Below are 18,982 nucleotides of genomic sequence, written 5' to 3' on the forward strand. Positions count from 1 at the left end.
AGCTTCGGAAATACATTAACAATGAGTGAAATATTTTGCAGAGTGGTAGACGTATATCTATTCTTTCTGAAAATATAACACCTGTTTATATTACAAGCGCTCAGCGTAAAATGGTGCCGAAAGAAGAGCAGGTACGAAAAGCAATTGTGTGCGGTCGCAATGAAAATGCGAATCTCTCGTCAAGAAAACTTGCCAAAAAGCTTGGATTTCCTCCAAGCACTGATCACAGTGTTTTAAAATCGTTTAATACTCGCTTGACAACAGCTAGGTAGAACCCAGATAACACAAGATTGTAATAGAAAGTGCACATTAAGTCGTATGCATGTCAATTTTACATTGGAATTGCTTAATGATTAGAGTATGTCAAAGCGAAGTGTCCAATAAGTTGTTTTGCGGTCGTGCGTGTCGTCATATACAACTTATTACTATGCATTGTAAAGCAGTATAGATGACTGTAACATTTAGTTATATTTAATCATATATTGAGGATTATTAAGTTGCGTGTTCCAAAAATTGTTGTATAGAATGCTAAATAGAATTATCAAAATTTTTCCACGTATATTGCCTCCACTTTGGTACTTATATGTTCATATGTGGTGTGAAATATAACTTTTTCGTGCGGATATGATTTCGTATCTCTCAGGTGCAATCGAAATATACAAAACAAATTGTTTACTGGGAAGGGAAGTGAAACAAAAACGGATCTGAGGTACCACCACAAGGATGCGAAGGTAAAACAAATATTACGGAGGAGACCAAATTTTTCTGTACGTACCATTGCTCGTAAAATAAAAATGTCGCCAACATTCGTGCACACTTCTAAGCAACGACAAGGCATGAAGTCTTTCAAAGTGAGGACTGTGCCAAACCGTAATGATAAGCAAAATACTACGGCCTAAACACGCGCTCGTAAGCTTTATCGCGAACATTTAACGAAGTTTCCATGCGTTATAATGGACGATGAAACGTATGTCCTAGACTATAAACAGCTTCCTGGTATGTCTTTTTACACTGCCATGTAACGGAATGGCGTTGCAGAGCATTTTAGGCCAAAGAAGAAGGCCAAGTTCCCCAAAAAATATTTAGTATGGCAGGCCATATGCAGCTGTGGTCGAGCAAGCAAAAGTTACATCACTGCTGGAACGGTTATCAAGGAAATATATTGTGAAGAATGCCTGCAGAAACGATTGTTACCGTTCCTACACAGTCATGATGTACCCTCACTGTTTTGGTCTCTTTTTTCCTGATTTGGCATCATGTCACTACGCTAAAGAAGTTTTGCAATGGTATGATGCTGATGGAGTCCATATTGTACCGAAGGAGGCGAATCCACTTAACTGTCCAGAGTTACGCCCCATCGAGCGGTATTGGGCTTTGGTGAAGAGAGAGCTGTCCCAGCACAAGCAACAAGCAACAACTATAGATAAATTTCGAATATTTTGGACAAACGCAACTAAATTGGTTGTCAACAAGTCTGCACTGACCCTCATGGCAAGGGTAAACTCCAAAGTTCGCCAATTTTTAATGCAGACCAAATAAGTAATGATTTTTTGTTTGATAATTAATAACGACACAGACATAAATGATATAAACTTGTTTCATGGATTAAACTTCTAGCAAATTTGTTTCATTGCAAAATTGTGGTGTCCAGATTTTATCGCGAACAAGCCTTACTTTCCGCGAAATGGTACTTTCACACAATACACTAGGTACACTCTATTCCGCGTTATGGTCAACTGAGAATTGGTATTCCGCGAAATATTTTACAATCACGTTCGCCGTGCTTTAATGCTATCAGTTTTACTTTATCTGGCGTAGTAATGGGAGGCGGGGTTATTTTCTGCTTTACAGTGAGGAAAAATTAAAAATTTGTATATTAAGCTATCCATGGTTTCATAGTTACGTAACTGCCAAAATGAATCATCAAAGGTTGAACTCCTCAGAATCTTGCAAAACTCCAGATCGTGACAAAGGTCATCCGAGATTTACAATTTATGTACAGAAGTTTGCCGGGTTAGCTAGGACCAAATATGGCATCCGGAGGTTTTACGAGGCAGGATTTTTTTCTATGATGATTTGAGACCCCTTCCAAGGATGCGGCGGTAGTTTAAATGCAAAAACACTTGGGTACCGAATGTGGGTTGCGCCCCATCTGCCATTGAACGATCCAATCTATACTTAACCTATCGAAATTTTCCAGTTTCATCCAGTTTATCATTCTTCGTGCCACTTTACAAAAAAATTAACTAATGTCATTCAAAGTCACCTGATCTACTTTGACAATTAAACAATTTCTACCATTCCTTTAATTTATTTACCTTAAATCTAAATATGTGAGTGAGTGCAGCCCCCGGATTGTATCAGGTATCGAGCGTATCGTATTGTGAAAAACAAGCAACCGCTCGAGGAAGGCCAACGATGTAATGTCTTCCGGTAGCTCACAAAACCGATTGCGGGACAAATCTGCAATGAAAAAGAAAAGAGAAGATACATTAAAATCAAACAAAAATTTAAATGTCGATAATTCAGTTTATGAAACTCCGGTTTTATGATAGCACAAGCCGCATTTGGTATGTTTTTAAGGCCGTACATCAAAGAACCATAATTCAAGTAGTCCATCCAATTAAGTTTATGGAGAACGCTATTTCCTCTGAACATCCGAACTACCGTACATCCGAATAACATCTCGCGTGGAGTCTAATCTATACAACGGGTTATTAATAGATTTATATCTTCCTCCCATGGACAACCTACGGAGCATCGAGCGGTTATTTGTGTCTGTAATCGATAAACGTTAGCATTAGCAGCTATCGACTGTGGGATCAAATGAAACATTAATTGACCTCAATTAATTAAATCACGATAGGGGAGGATGCTTCCATTTTTTCTTCATTTTTTACTAATTTTTTTTCGCTTTTGGCAAACCTTGGCAAGAACACCAGCTGTGTGCTCTAATTTTCCAAACACCACCCGATTTGGTGTCGGTGCTCTCGTTCCATAAACCGCAGTATCATCCACATGCCAAGAGTCAGACACCATTTATATCTTTTCAATGACATATGTGTCACACGTTAGCTCAGCATCGATGCTCTCAAATCGATAGGATTTGATTGGCCGATTTATTCGATTGAACACAATCTACCACCTTGTTAAAAACCAAATTGGGTATTTCAAGCGTCATTAGCTCATAGCAAAAAAACTTGAGGTCTTCTTCAAGAAAAAATGTTCACACATATAGCACTCTGTGAGCTTACAAATCAACCGGTCGGCCTATTTCTTACCAACTAGAATATCCAATCTAAAACATGTGTGCATGCTGATTGGTGGTAACAAATTAATAACGTGTTTCTCCATGAAACCCACTCGTAATCCGTCGAGATCCCAACTGCATGTGACCGACCGATGGGGTGACTTAAGCGAACCGGTTTACAATCAAACACGCCTTCGCAGTTTTCATTCATAACACCGGCCATCGTCCGTCGTCGTCCGTTCGCTGTTGAACCAAATGCCGTGGAGCATAAAGACACGCGAGAAAAAATGTATGCTGCAAGGACCTGTTCGCTAGTAGTTTGGTTAGTCTTGGTTTTGCAATAGGTTGATACCTGCGTAGGATTGGTGGCCTAATGTACGTGGGTTTCTGAGACTGGTCAAACGTAATTGAGCTACTAATTTGAAATATGATCACCATCAATCTTTCCTATTTTAACATGAAAGATAAAAATTGGGTTATTTTACGAAACGGCGAGGTGCTATTCCTATTTATAGAAAGCGGCTATTTTATACTGCCTGACGTTTCGGCCCAAGGTTTTGGCCTTTTTCAAAGGTAACATGGTTACGTTTTCTTATCTAGTCGATGATTACCAACGGACAGAAATGCAAAGTAATGCATTTGAAACCGTTAAAAATCAAACTTCAGTCCGTTGGTATTTAACGGTTAGACAGGAAAATGTAACCATATTACCCTTGAAAAAGACAAAAACCGAGGGCCGAAACGTTAGGCAGTATATCATTTTCGATAAATAACCGACTATACAGCCAAAACTCTTCGGTAAAACTCTAAATATTCAACTTTTCCTCTGAAAACTAAACACAGGGTTCAACTTATTGAATTGCATAAAACTGTGCGATAATCAATTTCTATCGCTAAACGTAATACAAGCACATTATACTCGTCTGTTTACAGAGAACTAATTACATTTTACCATGCCTCAACGGCACACTAGGTGTGCAGCAATTTCCCATTTCATTATAATTTTATGCACACAAGTCAGCCATCAACCGTGCCGTCCGTCCAGTATCTACGCCCTGAAAGGCAACGACATTATGGATTTGCATCATCATATGGAGTACTTCTCAGCAGAGGTGAACCCGAAAAGGAAAGAAATAATATTGGCGCACTGTATTTTGCATATAAACGCATGTCGAGGTACGAATTTACAGCACGGTCACAGGCTTGATCCAGGGACCTGGTATGGTGGTATACCGGATGAATGACAACGACTTTGGCGCTTCATCATCGTTTGCAGTCGCTAGGGTGGTTTATTGAAAACTGAGCCAACCAGCCGGTTGACGGGTTTCTCGGGGCTCACCCTTGCGGACGCGACGGTCGTCCCATTATTTCCATAGACAGACGGTTCGTAGACAATAACTTCACTGCCAGCCTGCCGGCAGACGACGTTGGCACGGGCATCAGTTTATTGCTTCCTGCGGGGAGTAGGCGTGAATTTCTTCAACTTTGCATCAATAAGATAGCTTGACAACACTAACCGACATAGAGTGTACGTATATATTTATGCAGTATTTATGGCATCTGCCATCTGCTTTCTACCATAAAGAATTTCCACATCGCTGAACAACCCTTGAATACATGATAAGTACTTGGCAGAGCACGCTCGAGACATTAATTCTTCGGTTAGAACGGTTCCCGCTCATGAGACAAAAAGCGTTGGCAATGCAAATTTCATTGTGGACTGAACTGAACTTATCAATTTACAGGAGCGGTAGGTATACTCGGTATTTTTTTTATTCTTGAGCCCTTCAGTAAACGGTTGACTGATCGCAAATTTTTTTCCACTTTCTTATGTCCCGCCATACCGAAGGAAGCGCCGGCCCTCAAACTAATAATTCAATTTGAGCTGTCCCCCCTGAAGAACGTGGAGAAGATAAATGCATCCATTGTCAGAGAGGTTCCAGGTTTTTGTCGTCCCACGACATCGTCGTCGTCGTGGTCGGTGATTGAGGGATAACGATTGTGACACGGCGCAAACGGACAAACTTCGTTACAGAGGAAAAGGTGCGGAGTTGTGCCCTCAACGACCGGAATAGTGGTAGTCTGTCAGCGGGCTATCAATTCTGCTGTGATCTGAGGCCACTGATTAGCATAAAAAAATCTTCCGTTGGATGCCTTGGAAGGCAGGTTTCGCTCAAGGATGATAACTATCTAGAGCAAATTACCGAAGCGATGTTTATGGCGTAGTCTTTAACTAGTCTATAATATTAAATCACTGTCTCAAAATGTCACCATGCTGTAGTATAAAATCTCCTCTGAACAGTTCATAAAAAAGTATTATTATCAGTTGTAGCAAGGTTTATCGGTCTCACCGCTTGTACTAGTTGACGACGTATATTTTATACTGTCTGTTATTATCGAAAATATACTATTACCAAGCATCAGAAACAATTACAAACATGGATTCAGTCGATAATGGAAATTAAACTGCGTTGAAGATCTTTCTTGGCCTCTATTGTTTTAGCGTAACATTTTTATTAGAAAAATTAATATTAAAACATAAAGTTGACGCATGTGTTTTACTGATGCATTAAATAAAACCTGAACACCTCTCATTTTGCAGAATGATGCCTCTCCTTTGATCTTGCCATTTGCTCTTCAGGTATCAAAATGGCGACCGAGCAAGCAAAACAACGCATCAAAATTTTGCTCGCACATCACAAAAATACACAATAGGGTTTATTCCTAATTCCCGTCGTAGTAAGGAAAGCCACTCTAATTTTCATCATTTCTTAGATGGATTTAATGAATAATCCAAAAACTCTGCTGCTGATTTGACTCAAACACACTTTCCTTCCGATCCGTGCCTTTTGAATTCACTAAAAAGCGATTAATAAAGCATTTGATTGAAATTACGCAACTGACTTTATATCTTAAATTCGTCGTACCGTTCTAAAATCCGTCCATCAAAATTCTTCTAAAAATCTAAAAAACTAAAAATCAAGATAATGTTTAGGAAACTAGCGCGCATGTATTTGTGTAGGACAGCATGACAAATGTTATTCTACAAAATTTCCAAAATTTGCAAGTTTTCCCGGTTGCAGAATAACAACAATGCGTTGCGTGAGTTATTTTCATATTATGAATGATGGAAATTGAAACGATTAGTCGACATTTTCTTCCTTTGGGTGCTAGGAATTCTTTAATGAAAAAAAAGCATTTAAATAGATCTCAGCTCACTTTGATCGCGTATGAGAGGCAACAAACTAAAATATTAGGGAATAACTAATTTTGCATTGTGTGTCATAAAAATTGCTGATATTTTTAATAATTTGTGCTGGGTAGGACGGGAATAGGCAATAACGACGAAGCAGCAACATACCCTACTTGCACGCACGTCGATCCGGCAATTTCATTAAAAGTGGTCAAAGGTGTTCGGGAAACGTTTTCGACAACCATGAAGCATGAATTGGGGAGTGACCAGCGCTTTCGACCAATTCCTCCCGAAGCTATCAAAATATAAAGCCGCAAACAAACAGGCAGTGTCGTCTACAACCGTGCGTCGACCTAAAAATACAAGCCAGACTGTTCACATATAAGAACGTGGTGAGTCCAAATAGTTCGAAATCGGTCAAAAAAATGACCAAAACACGATCCTGAAAGCTGTACACAACTATAATGTCTATGTTCGTCGAATTGCGCGCTGACAAACGACGAAACCCACGACAAAGCAGCCTTCAAACAGCTTCTTGGACAGGATTTCTATACAGCAAACGGAAGAAAACAGGTGGCAGACATTTTCAAACATATGAAACTGTCCAAATTCGGTAACAATTATCCCGCTAGGCAGGCTGTCCGTACCCGTACCTTGAAAAGCGGCATTTTCATTGCAACCGGGCTACCTGGAACGTTCACTGCTTTTCCTGAAGCGACATGATTGTTTCGTGCTGTTTTGGCCGGATTTGTCATCCTGACAGCCTGTTAACGTATCCAAGGAACCCTCCAAACACACCAAGGTTGCGCCCATTCAAAAAATATTGGGCCATGATAAAGCAAAACCTGAACAATATCTAAAAACGGTTTAAAGCGAAAAGCACGCCAACTGGCGTTTTGAGCCGATAAAACTTGATAACATGGCTGTACAGGATCTGAAGGCGGGAGGTTAACGAAAGTACCAACATTTCGAATTCCATTAACCGGAGGTTTAGTTGAGTGTTTTGTCTGTATTTTATTAATATAAGTACTAATTAAATTTCAAAAGAAAAAGTATTAATATGATTTTAACAGAAAATTTACATGGAATTTTGTTTGACCAAATTTGGATCGTAACACTCTTGATACAGTACAAAATAAATCTCCTCAGTCATCTACGAAATCGGACTTTCGTAAAAATTTCGGACTATATCTTCAAAAACCCATAGCGGGAATAACGTACGGATTCTCTGAAATATCAAGATTTCAACTCGTTAGCCAACAAACCAGTCGTCGCATGTTCAAATTTCAACTGGAAGACGCTGTTAGAGTACACTAGCACTAGCCCCGCAATTGTCCTGTACTCTAACAGCTGGCTGCGTAGTCTGTCGAATTATAACAGAAAGCTAAATTTTCAAAACGGAAGTTAGCACCTGGGCTGTATACCTAGACCAGCTATATTTTCACTGACATAATTATATCTGGTCTATCCGTAGCCATGAACCATACAGATATCACTTATACCTGTACATCCTGCATGAAACCGAAAGCACAAAATGGAATGTGCACCTTATTTTGATTCTTTCCTTGTCTAGCAACTTTTCAGGTATTCCTCAAGGCTGCACCATGGGATCTTTTCTGTTTATGTTAATTTTTAGCGCTATGACTTCGCTAAAAGATGATGTAGGCTGATGAGTAGAAATTATAATCGATAGATATAGATAGATATCATTGGATCAAAAGATCTCTTGTCTTTACTAGCCGAGAACCGGAGTGACTTTTGCCGTATCAAGAATGCCTCTCCATTGTACTCAGTCCTAGGCTACTCGTTGCCAATTCGTTGTGCGTTTTGATTAAGTTGGCTTCAACCTGGCCGAGCTATCTAGCATGTTGGATTCCTCCATCCCTGATACCGGTGTGATGCTTAAAGAGAACAGATTTCACTGCACAGTCGTCCGGCATTCTTGCGACGTGATTGGTCCACTGTGGTCTCCCAACTTTCGCCAGATGTACGAGGGGAATCTCTCCAAGTAGTGGCTGCAGCTTGTGGTTCATACATCTCCGCCACTCATCGCTTTTCTTTTAGACTTCGCCAAAAATAGTCCGCAACATCTTTCGTTCAAATACAGCAAGTGCACGTATGTCTTCTGTAAGCACAGTTACAGTCCGTAGAGGACTACCGGTCTAATGAGCGTTCGTCGTCGTCGTCAGCTTTGCGTGATGTATGTTCTTTGATCGAAGTGTCTTGCGGAGGAAAAAGTAGGCTCGACTTCCAGCTTGTATGCGTCGTTGAAACTCGTATTATTGTCGGCGGTAACCACAGTTCCCAAATATATTTGTTTTTCGGCGCATTAATTTGTAACCGTATCCTCCTAGCCTCCGTTTTAGTCTTGCGTAGATTGGCTCCGCCGTCCCAAAGCTTCTATTTAGTAATGATGTCGAAGTCGTCTGCAAAGGCTAGGAGTTGGCTACTTTTGCCGAAGATCGTTCCTTTCGTTTCTCTGCCCGCTCGCCGGATTACACCTTCAATAACGATGTTGAATACAGGACAGTCCTTCCCCTTGCGGCAACCCTCCACGCGATTCGAAGGGACTCGAGAGTGTCCTCGAAACACTCACGTAGCACATCACTCACTCCAGGGTACCTTTGATCAGCCGCGTTAGTTTCTTCACACTCTACTGTATCGTATGCTGCACTGAGGTGCACGAAAATATGTTGCGTGGGACAGTGTTGCGAAGGTGGTCCAATTTTCTCACACACGCCTACTCATCCTAACGAACGCGCCGGCAAAAGCGTCCCTTTCGGACTCTCGCTCGTACTTATTCATGCATTGCGACGAGTTTTTGCGAGTGTCTGTTTAGCTAACAGCTACGCTCGTCATTCTTGTTCTTCGTTGCAGCCCGAGCTGCTGAAGCAGATTACTCGCGGGGATTTGCCCTCGCGCCCGTGAGTAGAATCGAGGGCGAGAATGAAGAAGAAAAGGAATAGTAATGCAAAACCTGTATGACAGTGCGCCACTATGCGTCACTGGCAGCTGATTCCTCAGGAGTTTTTCGACTCGGGAGTAGACGATGCAGGAAGACGATGTGAGGATGTGCGTGCGCGAGTGTGTAAGTAGCAGGAAGTCTGCACACGGCAACGGTGGCTGTTTGTTTTACGCCTGCGTCTGCGGCATAAGCGTTCAATGCTATGCTTCTCATACTCACTCTTGTGAGAGTAGGCTTTTCGCTCAATTTGCAACATTAGCGTGGACACGTCGGACTCTGAACATTCCTGGAAGAATTGTAGGAGAGCAAAAATTTGAATCGTAGTATCACGGGCCCGCATAAAGGTCGCCTGATACTGCCCTATGAATTCTCTTGCTATTGGAATTAGACGACACAACAGGATCTGGAACAGGCTGCCTTTGCTTAAACTACAACACAATTATTCCGTGCTGTCTTGGCCAGATTTGGCATCCCGCCTACCAAATGAGACATATCGAAGCAAATTTCGGCATTTTCTTCTTTTTAAAGCGATCGTCCACTTTGAACAGGATCTGGGGCTGCCCTTTGCTTAAACTACAACACAATTATTCCGTGCTGTCTTGGGCGGATTTGGCATCCCGCCTACCAAATGAGATATTTCGAAGCAAATTTCGGCATTTTCTTCTTTTTAAAGCGATCGTCCACTTTGAACTTATCTTTTTTGGCATAAAACTGTCCTATCCTGGGATTTGTTGGAACACAGCTTTGACGTATGTCTTGCAATCCATGTATGTGTATGTATGACATGTATGTGGTCAATATCTCCGTGTAGAGCTTTCTAGCAGGCTTGCTGATTATCGCGAAAGCGCTTTACTCTCTTTGTTAGTTATTCTCCAGAGAGTTGCACGACCTGTGAAAAAAAGCTTCTCAGATCAGCTTCGATCAGCTTTGCGGTTGAAGCTATTCGGCATATTTCGCTTTTTCATGTTCTTCGTTCTTCTCTGAATTATCGCCTGCATGGCAGGCAACAAGTATTGCTCACTCATGAACTACGGGTTAATGCGATTCACAAAGCAGTCTTCAGCTAAAGAAGCATTCAATAGTGAGCGATATCATCTACATTCTTCATGAAGAATATTTTTTGGTTCTTCCTCGCGAATGAATGAATGATTTTAGGAAACAAGGGAAACCAGTTATTCATGTCGAATGGCAAAATTCGTTGTGATGGTAAACAGAATCAGAAGATTTGTTGCATTGCGGCTAGATAAACCTAAAACTTTTCCTCTTAATTCTATTATTTGGTCGGCGTTAAGTCAAACCGAACCTAGTAACAAAACTTTGATTTCGAGAAAAACGCGTTCAAAGTTTGCTGCTCTGTATGGTTTATAGCTATGAATCGTTCGAAATCTTCTCATAACTCTGGCTGTTTGCAACATTTATGTAGTCTGATTAGTGTAATGTAGCTTAGAAATTTCTTGATCGTTTGCTGTCATTAACTCATTTTATTAAATGTTGCGACTTGGGCCGGTCGAAGTCAAAGTCCAAGTTTGCTACTACTGTGTAGTTTAAAGGTTTCAATCGTTCGAAATCATTTCGTATCTTTGGCTGTTTAAAACATTTATGTATTCTGATTAGAGTGAATTGTCGCTTTGGAAATTCTTAACCGTGTGTTGTCAATAATTTAAATTATTTAAATTTTGCGTCTTGGTCCGGTCTGATTTGAGGGGGTGAGAAGGAAAAGGGTGTAAGTGACAAAATTGGAAAAATTGAGATAATGGTAGGAAAGGATACTTTGAGTAAGGTTTTATGCATGCCAGAAAATTCACGTCACAATTTTACCGTTTAATGACTTTTTTAAAAACATGAAAAAAACGAGCAAAATAAAAGTTGGTTTTCGTTTGGAAGGAAAGAGGTGTAAGTGCACTATCTGAGCAATTCTAACTCAACTAACAAAACGGTTTGTCTCGAATATTTTTTAATGAAATGAAAGTTTGCTGATATGTTAGATGCCACACAAGGATTCATTTTCTACGAAACTTAATTATTTTCGTCAAGAGTAACTTTTCAAAGGGCGTATTTATAAATGGGATTTTTTTGAATATCGTATCTCGGAAACCACTTCTTTGTTAAAAATGACGTCAACGGAAAAGTTATAGGAAATTAAGTATATTTTCGGAAAAAACACACTGAAAGAAAAAACCTTTCAAAATCAAGACAAAAATCATTAAACTTGAATTATCAAAACTTGTCCCCTCAGATTTATCTCATTTTTATTAAAGATAGCTTAAAACATGTTCTAAAATGTCTTTCGATTTTTTTTAAATCTGATAAATTTTTCAAAAATATCCAAATTTTCCTTTTTTTGTAAAACCAGAACAAAATCGAATGCTACGCATTATCATGTTATGTCATTTTAACTTTTTTTAGGCCCAGCCGTTCTCAAGTTATGCCACTGTTTATATTTTATGAAGTTTTTGTCCTTCCGACGTGAGGCAACTGAAGGGGGAGGGGGGGAAATGTGATTTTTTTAATCAAGTAAAACAATTTTACATACTATCGGCCAGGCTGCAATTACTCAAACTATTTTCCCGAAGAAAGTAATATTTTACCATGATATATAAAGTATACGAATATACGCTAGAGCCGACGGATGAGAAAATTCTGAGCTTCTAGCACGAATTCGAACAATGGAATTTCCGAAAACCATTCAAAAAAAATTTCCCTCGGTTTTGTCTTTTTTCGTATATTTTTGCATAGAAAATAATAACGTACATATTATAAGCAAGAATAGATTCGGTTTTCATGTTTAAACCTTAAATAAAAATTCTTAAAATCCATGTTTTTTTTGCTCGATTAAAAAATTCACTTTGTTTTTTTTCGCCCCCCCCCCCTTCAGTGGCCGAACACCGGAAGGACAAAAACTTTATAAAATATGTATTTGTAATGGCCTAATTCAAGAATGTGCTAGGTGCAATAGTGATATTTCTCTTCCTGGGGTGCGTAAACATTTCTTAGCGTCACCCAGTTAATTTATTTTATCAACACCTTTATTAATTTTAAATATATTCGTATGGTTAGGAAAATATATCACATAGATGATCATTTTTTCAGTCCTCTATGAATATATGTAAAATATCAGTAACTACGGAAACAATATGAAATTGAATGAGATAAATAATTGTTTGTCCAGTGCAAGTCTTTGTTGATTGCAAGAACGCAAAATTTGTTTGAAATTTGTATAGGAAAACTAGTTCTTGCTATTTTAATTCTACGAGTAACTATTTCTATAAACCAGCTACAGATCAAACCGATTTTGGCACGTTTCACGGATTATTTTTGACACGACCGTATTCGAAAATCAGTTTTATTCTTTTTTAAAAACAAAACTGACATCTCAGAATATTTCTTCGAGGCAATTCTGAAGGCTTAGCGGACAATTCCCGGTTCGGTTTGGCGAATTCTGCGCGAAGTTACAAGCACACGTACATACACCACAAATACACACATACTCATATACATACATGCAAGCACACATACATACATCAATACATAAAATCGACACTTGATAGATGTTTTGGTTATCCTCGTTTTGACGGTTTTATATACGTTCCTAAGTATTCAAGTTTAAATATAGTTTATTTTCGTTTGATAGGTTTAAACAGAACAGTTTTCAAATAACGTTTGCTTATATACTTATATAAAATTCAATAGTGATCTTTCATTTGTCACCAAGATCATCCAAATCTGTCTATCGACTCTGAGAAAAGTGAGTGCAAAACGTTCTTAAGTACACACATACGTACACTCGCGCATACGTACACTCACACATACATACATACACACTATTTTCTAAGGTTTCCAAAAATAAAATACGGAAACAGTTTGCTTTTACATTTTATCCGTTATCTGCATCCAACTAAACTAAGCTATTAATCATCGCCTCGGTGATAAATTTTTGTTCGCTTCTTCATGAAGATCGAAGCATTCGAAGAAGAGTGAAGAATATCATGTACGCTTCGCACCGCAAACGGACCGAAGGCGAAGAATAGAAAGCGCAAAGATAAAACACAAATGTTCGGCCTATGTATTATTCTCTCGCAAGTCACATCGCTGCAAGCTTTGTAGTGTTATTATTATCTTCATTCTGGAGCAGTGAGGCGTTATTGAATCTTCGAATGCGTTCCTGCTTGAAGACTAAAAATAGGCGTTATGATGCGATTATCAGCAAGCCTGCTTTCTAGCGCGGGTTTTGGCAACAGTTTGCAGACGTTCGTCGCGGTTTGAGAAGTTTAGAACCTTATATACATGTAATCTAGTGTTGGCATTGACTGTTTGGACGTAGCTTAGTGAAACGCCGACCTTCTTAGCAATGTCAAGTGTTGAAATATTGGGACCATTTTCGTGTGCATTTAGCCTAAACCTTTTCCTCCGCTTTCCTGCAAACTGTTTCAGGTTTTCCACTAACTACTGGTTTGTCATCCAAGTGCCAATCGATCCTTAAATTTTTTCAACATGCTCAAGATTGTTGAATAACAGATCTTCAGTTTTTTGCGCAAAGCACGATGGAATAGCTCCGGATTTTTCGAATGAGCCGATAAAACAAGCACACTGCGAAATTCATAGGCTGTATGTTGGATGCAAGCCGTTGTATGCTGATGATTTATTGAATTATTAAATTAATATTATACATTTGAGGAATTATTTTCAGTCTACAGATTCAACCACTCTTGAATGTTTTTTTTATTGGAGGAAAACTAGTGCGTCATTAGTATCTCGATATGCCCAAAGTAATAATTTTCCACCTAATCGCCACTCCAATAGTAAATGAACATGTACTCAAAAGGGTCGATTGTTTTCAATGACCTTAGGATATTGCTTGATGTCAAACTGACTTCCAACGTATATCATACCGGTAAAATATCGAAAGTTTCTCGACAGTTTGGTTTCATTATTAAAATTGCAAGTGATTTCAACGATTCTCATTCGCTGACGAGGACGACACAGTATTTGTTGTTGTTACGGTCACCGATTGCTTGTTTGACTTGATGCCCTCATTAGTTGCTATGCAACTTGTGTATCAAATAGGTGTAAAAGCTTTTTGCGAAGCTTGCGTTTAGCGATCTTGTCTTTTTTTAACTTTCGTACGTTGTAATGCTCCCTTCGCTGTACCGGCCAACTGCAACCGAGATTTCATCTAACGATTTTTGGATTCCATTGAACCATCGTGAACGGTACTTTTTATAGTTTTAGAGTCTGTCATGCTAAACGAACATTTAGAAAACGGTCTGAGTTCACACGCGTTATGTTTTTATTGTGACCATCTTCGCTGAACTCTACACAGCCTTCTAGGAAGGCCACATTGGACTTGACGTTTTGACAAACAACCATCACCAAAGGCTTCTTTTATCACGGGGAAATTCAATTCTTTGCTCTAACGAGCGCTGGGCATTACGGGTTACGACTGAGTATTACAAGAAATGAGTTTCACGGAAGAGCCTATCTTTACTCTTTGGACTTTACGACAACGCTTTTCGAAAAAAAAACCTTGTGTTGTACGCGAGCTCTAATTTAAGCACTTTTTGGTGACATAATGCCATGGATTCCACGGGGACGAGTCGCAGTCGCAGCATACTGCATGAAAAAAATTCGTTTATTTCCTCAATTGATCTGCATTAACCATTGTTATCTCATTATAAGAAGAACAGATAACAGAAAAAGTACACTGAAAATAATTTGTTACTTTTTGGCATCATTTTCATGGTCCCCGAATACCATGGTTTAGCGAGGGTTTTCTAACTATGCTAAATTGCTAAGCCATGCTACACTAAAATCACATTAATATTGCACATCAATTAAGAAGAACATACCACAAATGTTTCACTATTTTTAAAACTAAATTATGAATAGAAAAGGACCTATAGTGCTACCCTGTGGTACATTATAATATATAATGCAGCAGTAACCAAATAAACCTGATTTAGCTCGCAATGTCCATCGCTAAGGAATACTGAACACTGACGAACCGCATTTAAACCCTCAAAACTCAAAGAATAGAAAATTACAGTATTAGAAACGCCTCACACAAAATGTGTGGCATGAAACACATGAAAATAAATACTTAATAAGTGTATTTACCCACTTATTTGTTATGGGATTGTAAACAAAAATTTCTAAAAGAAAAAGCATAACCGAATTCATATATTAACTATTTAATATTTTCTCTTCAAAAAAAGCTCAAATCCTTCATTTAATCACAGCTAAATCGTTTTTTGAATACATTCAGTTACCTAAAGCTACCAATTTATATTACAAATCGTCTCCTTCTCTGAGATTTTTTTTATGCACGTTATTCCCTTCATTGTGAACTACCCAAAAGATCCGAAATAAAATTGTTCCCCTTGCGAAGCACAAGCATCTTGCTTTACCGGCCTTTTCTCATGCTAGTTATCCAGACGTAATTTTTTTTGCGATTTATTCCCGTAGCCACTGGTCGATTGTAATGGAACACTAGGTTGGAAAATCGATATCGAATGACGACGGTGTTGTGGGATGCTCGGTCTGTTGAACGAAAACCATTTCTGCATATACATATAAAAATGTTGCTCGGTGTTTCTTCGAGGGTTCAGCGCCGGTCATGTACGTTTGCACGCGGTTCTGCCGCCCTTGTTGGTGTTTCCAAATCCCTCCTTTAACCCACTTTGCTCCCCCTGAAGACAGAGCGAAGTGCTTAAATGTTAATGGGTCTAGAGCAGCATAGCACAGTAGATATGTTGTTCTTACAAAAGAAAACTTTGGCACACTGCACTGTAACTGTAGGAAAAACCATCATGTCGAGTGCGGACATCGATTCTATTCGTTTTTAACTAAACGTTATCAACATTCCAATGTGTCGAAAATTTATGGGAAGCCATTAAAGGCGAAAGTAAACCGCTAACCGATGTGGAAACTAACTCTGACCGGTCGAAAGTGCATTGAATGATGAAATTTAAACCGCGCCTGTTGCAGTCAGTAGCTGCTCCATACTCCATCCAAAACATATGCAGTTTGTTTACAAAGGGCTATCGGTTAAGCCGATTTGTGGTATATAACGAAGCAAATTGATTCCTATCGATTTTCTCTGGCAACAGTTTCAATATGTTCCGAGGTGGGCTTACTGAACGTTGGCGTTTACTTGTTAATCTGCTATCTGTCATTCTGTTTACAGTTTTGACACGTGTGCGCTTTATGCTGCTGCACTGCGTGTGCTTTGACTGGGGATTTGAATCAAATTTGGGAATATATCAATTGGAAACGAAATCCTCCCTTCCGTATCACGCCTGCTAGGGTTGAAATCAGGAATTTACAATAAATATTTCGATTTGAACCAATCAGTTCAGCCCTGTTCGTTCTAGATCGGTTATTTCGTCTCAACGGTGCTCTGATGAGGTTCTGGAAACACAAACAGACTGTAGCTAAGAAGCGGCAGTTTTACTATAAGCATAGCGCAAACAGTTTTCCTTTGCCTATATGTTTGCACATAAATTCATCTGCCCTTTTCCACCTTTCGCGCTCGGTTACTGCCTGATGCACTTTGCCAACCAAGACGAAGGGAGTCCAAGAGAGCGACCGTACGCTTACTAGCTTACTTAGTTATTTAATTTCCTCTCGAAAATGGTTGTTTCCGATATAAATAAATATTTTCTTCGTTTCGCTCATTTGGGAATCAATTTGCTACAGGACAGTCAGTCCGTCTGCTCATCACCCTGGTGTGTTTGTGCTTCCGTTCTAGATCTGAGTCACCGTTAGATGTACTCGGAAACTGTTTTGCTCCATTAAAACTATCAAAAACTGTTTGATTCTAAATTTAACAGGTTTCTAAAATCTTCTACGAAAATATATCAGAGGTTCTTAGTTATTAGAAAATTAAAAGTTATTTCAATTACCTACTTCAATATTTCGAACTACGGTGGACTTTTGTTTAAAACGTGTTGATTACAAAAAAATAGTGAAAGAAGAATTTTGCTACGTCATATTTGCTATACGAAGTAAATCAACGTTCAACGTTAAATTCACTCAGAAGGAATAATTGATGGCAGTGACAAGCTAGTTTTCTAGATCGTCGACCCCTAGTAGCATGAGGTGTTTGTTTTTTGCAGGCGCTCGACCTTATTCTGAGCCAGAACTCTGTTCTGGGAAATCTTGTTATAAATATTGCATATACGGTGCGGGTCGATGCACACTGTTCGCTGTCCGGGTTAGCTCAGGCATGACATTTGATAAATAGTTTAGCAGGTGGCGATGCAGCACCTCGCCATCAGAAAACCTGTCAAAAGGACAAGTCAAAGTTACTCCGGTGATGACTGCTTTTAGGCGAAACTGTTGCCTTTGAATTATTCCGTCTGGTCTGGATGCGGGAAGTCATTTGATTACCTAATGAGGTAAAGACAGATTTAGAGCGCAGGCACAATGAATTCGTTAGTTGAATTTAAGTTCAAAATGTGACCTAATTGTGTGGATTACAGCTGCAGCTGATTTATAGAATTTACATCTTGAACATAAATTCACACAAGTAATGCAAGAGACACTTAGTTTTGCCAATCAATGACACTTCTAGATCAACCAAGCAACAACAGTGAAAAGAACTAAACACTAGGCAACGTAACTGTATTGTATAGCAACTGTAAATTACTAAGACTCATATTGCTGCCTTGTGGTACACCACAGTGCACTGGCATAGCAAAGAAAAGCCTACGAAGCAAACTGGCTAAAAACATAGCTAAACACATCTGTTTAGTGTGGTTTCCTTTTACAAAAAAATAACAAAACTCCCCCGTCCCAACAGGTCAAAGATTCTTTACGACGTTTAAACCTATACCAGTTTGAAATCTGTGCTTGGGTACTACACGCCAGAGTGCAAAACCACCCCTTTGCTTCAATCGATTTTATCGTTTAAACAATAAACCTAGTCCAATCTGATGTCCTAAAAGTAAATAACTTTGTTCAAGTGTAAAACCACCCTTTTACTTCAACCAATTTTATCTTTAAACATTAGATCTAGTCGAATTTGATGTCTCAGAAGTGAAACGTCATAGAAAAGTGAGCGATCAGGTCATGCTTTCCTTTAGCCAGATTGCATCCATATCCATGCAAGAATTTGTTCGGAACTGTTGTCTTGCCCGAAAACAGCGCTGAAGGGATATTTATGCATGTGAAGTGACGCAGCAATTCTCAAAGCGAGAAAAATCAACGACAGCCTTATCCGAGAATAGTTTTTGAGCGTTTCATTCGCTTGCAATTTTTTACATACTTTCAATCGTATTTCTGTCAAGCATGCAAATAGCTGTAAAGTGTCGAAAGGAACTAGTAAGATGCAGAGGACGTTAGCTAATTGATATCTTAACTGGCTGTCCACATGTTAGTTGTAAGATAATTATACTTTAAATCAATCAACAATTTCGTGGAAATTGACAAATCAATGTTGTAAATGATAATCCAGAATACCCGGAAAAAATAGCCGTAACACGGATAAAATTATTATACGAGTAGGATTCAAAATACAGTAAAAACATTAAAATTTAACGTCAGAAAAGATCACCAAACCTATTGATAGTCCCCA

General features: G+C 39.1%; 1 protein-coding gene across 3 annotated transcripts in view; it reads right to left on the reverse strand.

The window, feature by feature from the left end:
• LOC128744196 (leucine-rich repeat and calponin homology domain-containing protein) overlaps positions 1-18,982 on the reverse strand; it is a 167,053-nt gene that overhangs the window by 24,877 nt on the left and 123,194 nt on the right. For all 3 annotated transcript variants that reach the window (XM_053841025.1, XM_053841024.1, XM_053841023.1), the window contains exon 2: positions 2,319-2,463. In XM_053841025.1, coding sequence (XP_053697000.1) covers positions 2,319-2,463 — 145 coding nt within the window. The remainder of the gene's footprint in view (positions 1-2,318; positions 2,464-18,982) is intronic.

This window comes from Sabethes cyaneus, chromosome 3 (assembly GCF_943734655.1).
Source record: "Sabethes cyaneus chromosome 3, idSabCyanKW18_F2, whole genome shotgun sequence".
In the NCBI taxonomy this organism is placed as follows: Eukaryota; Metazoa; Arthropoda; class Insecta; order Diptera; family Culicidae; genus Sabethes; species Sabethes cyaneus.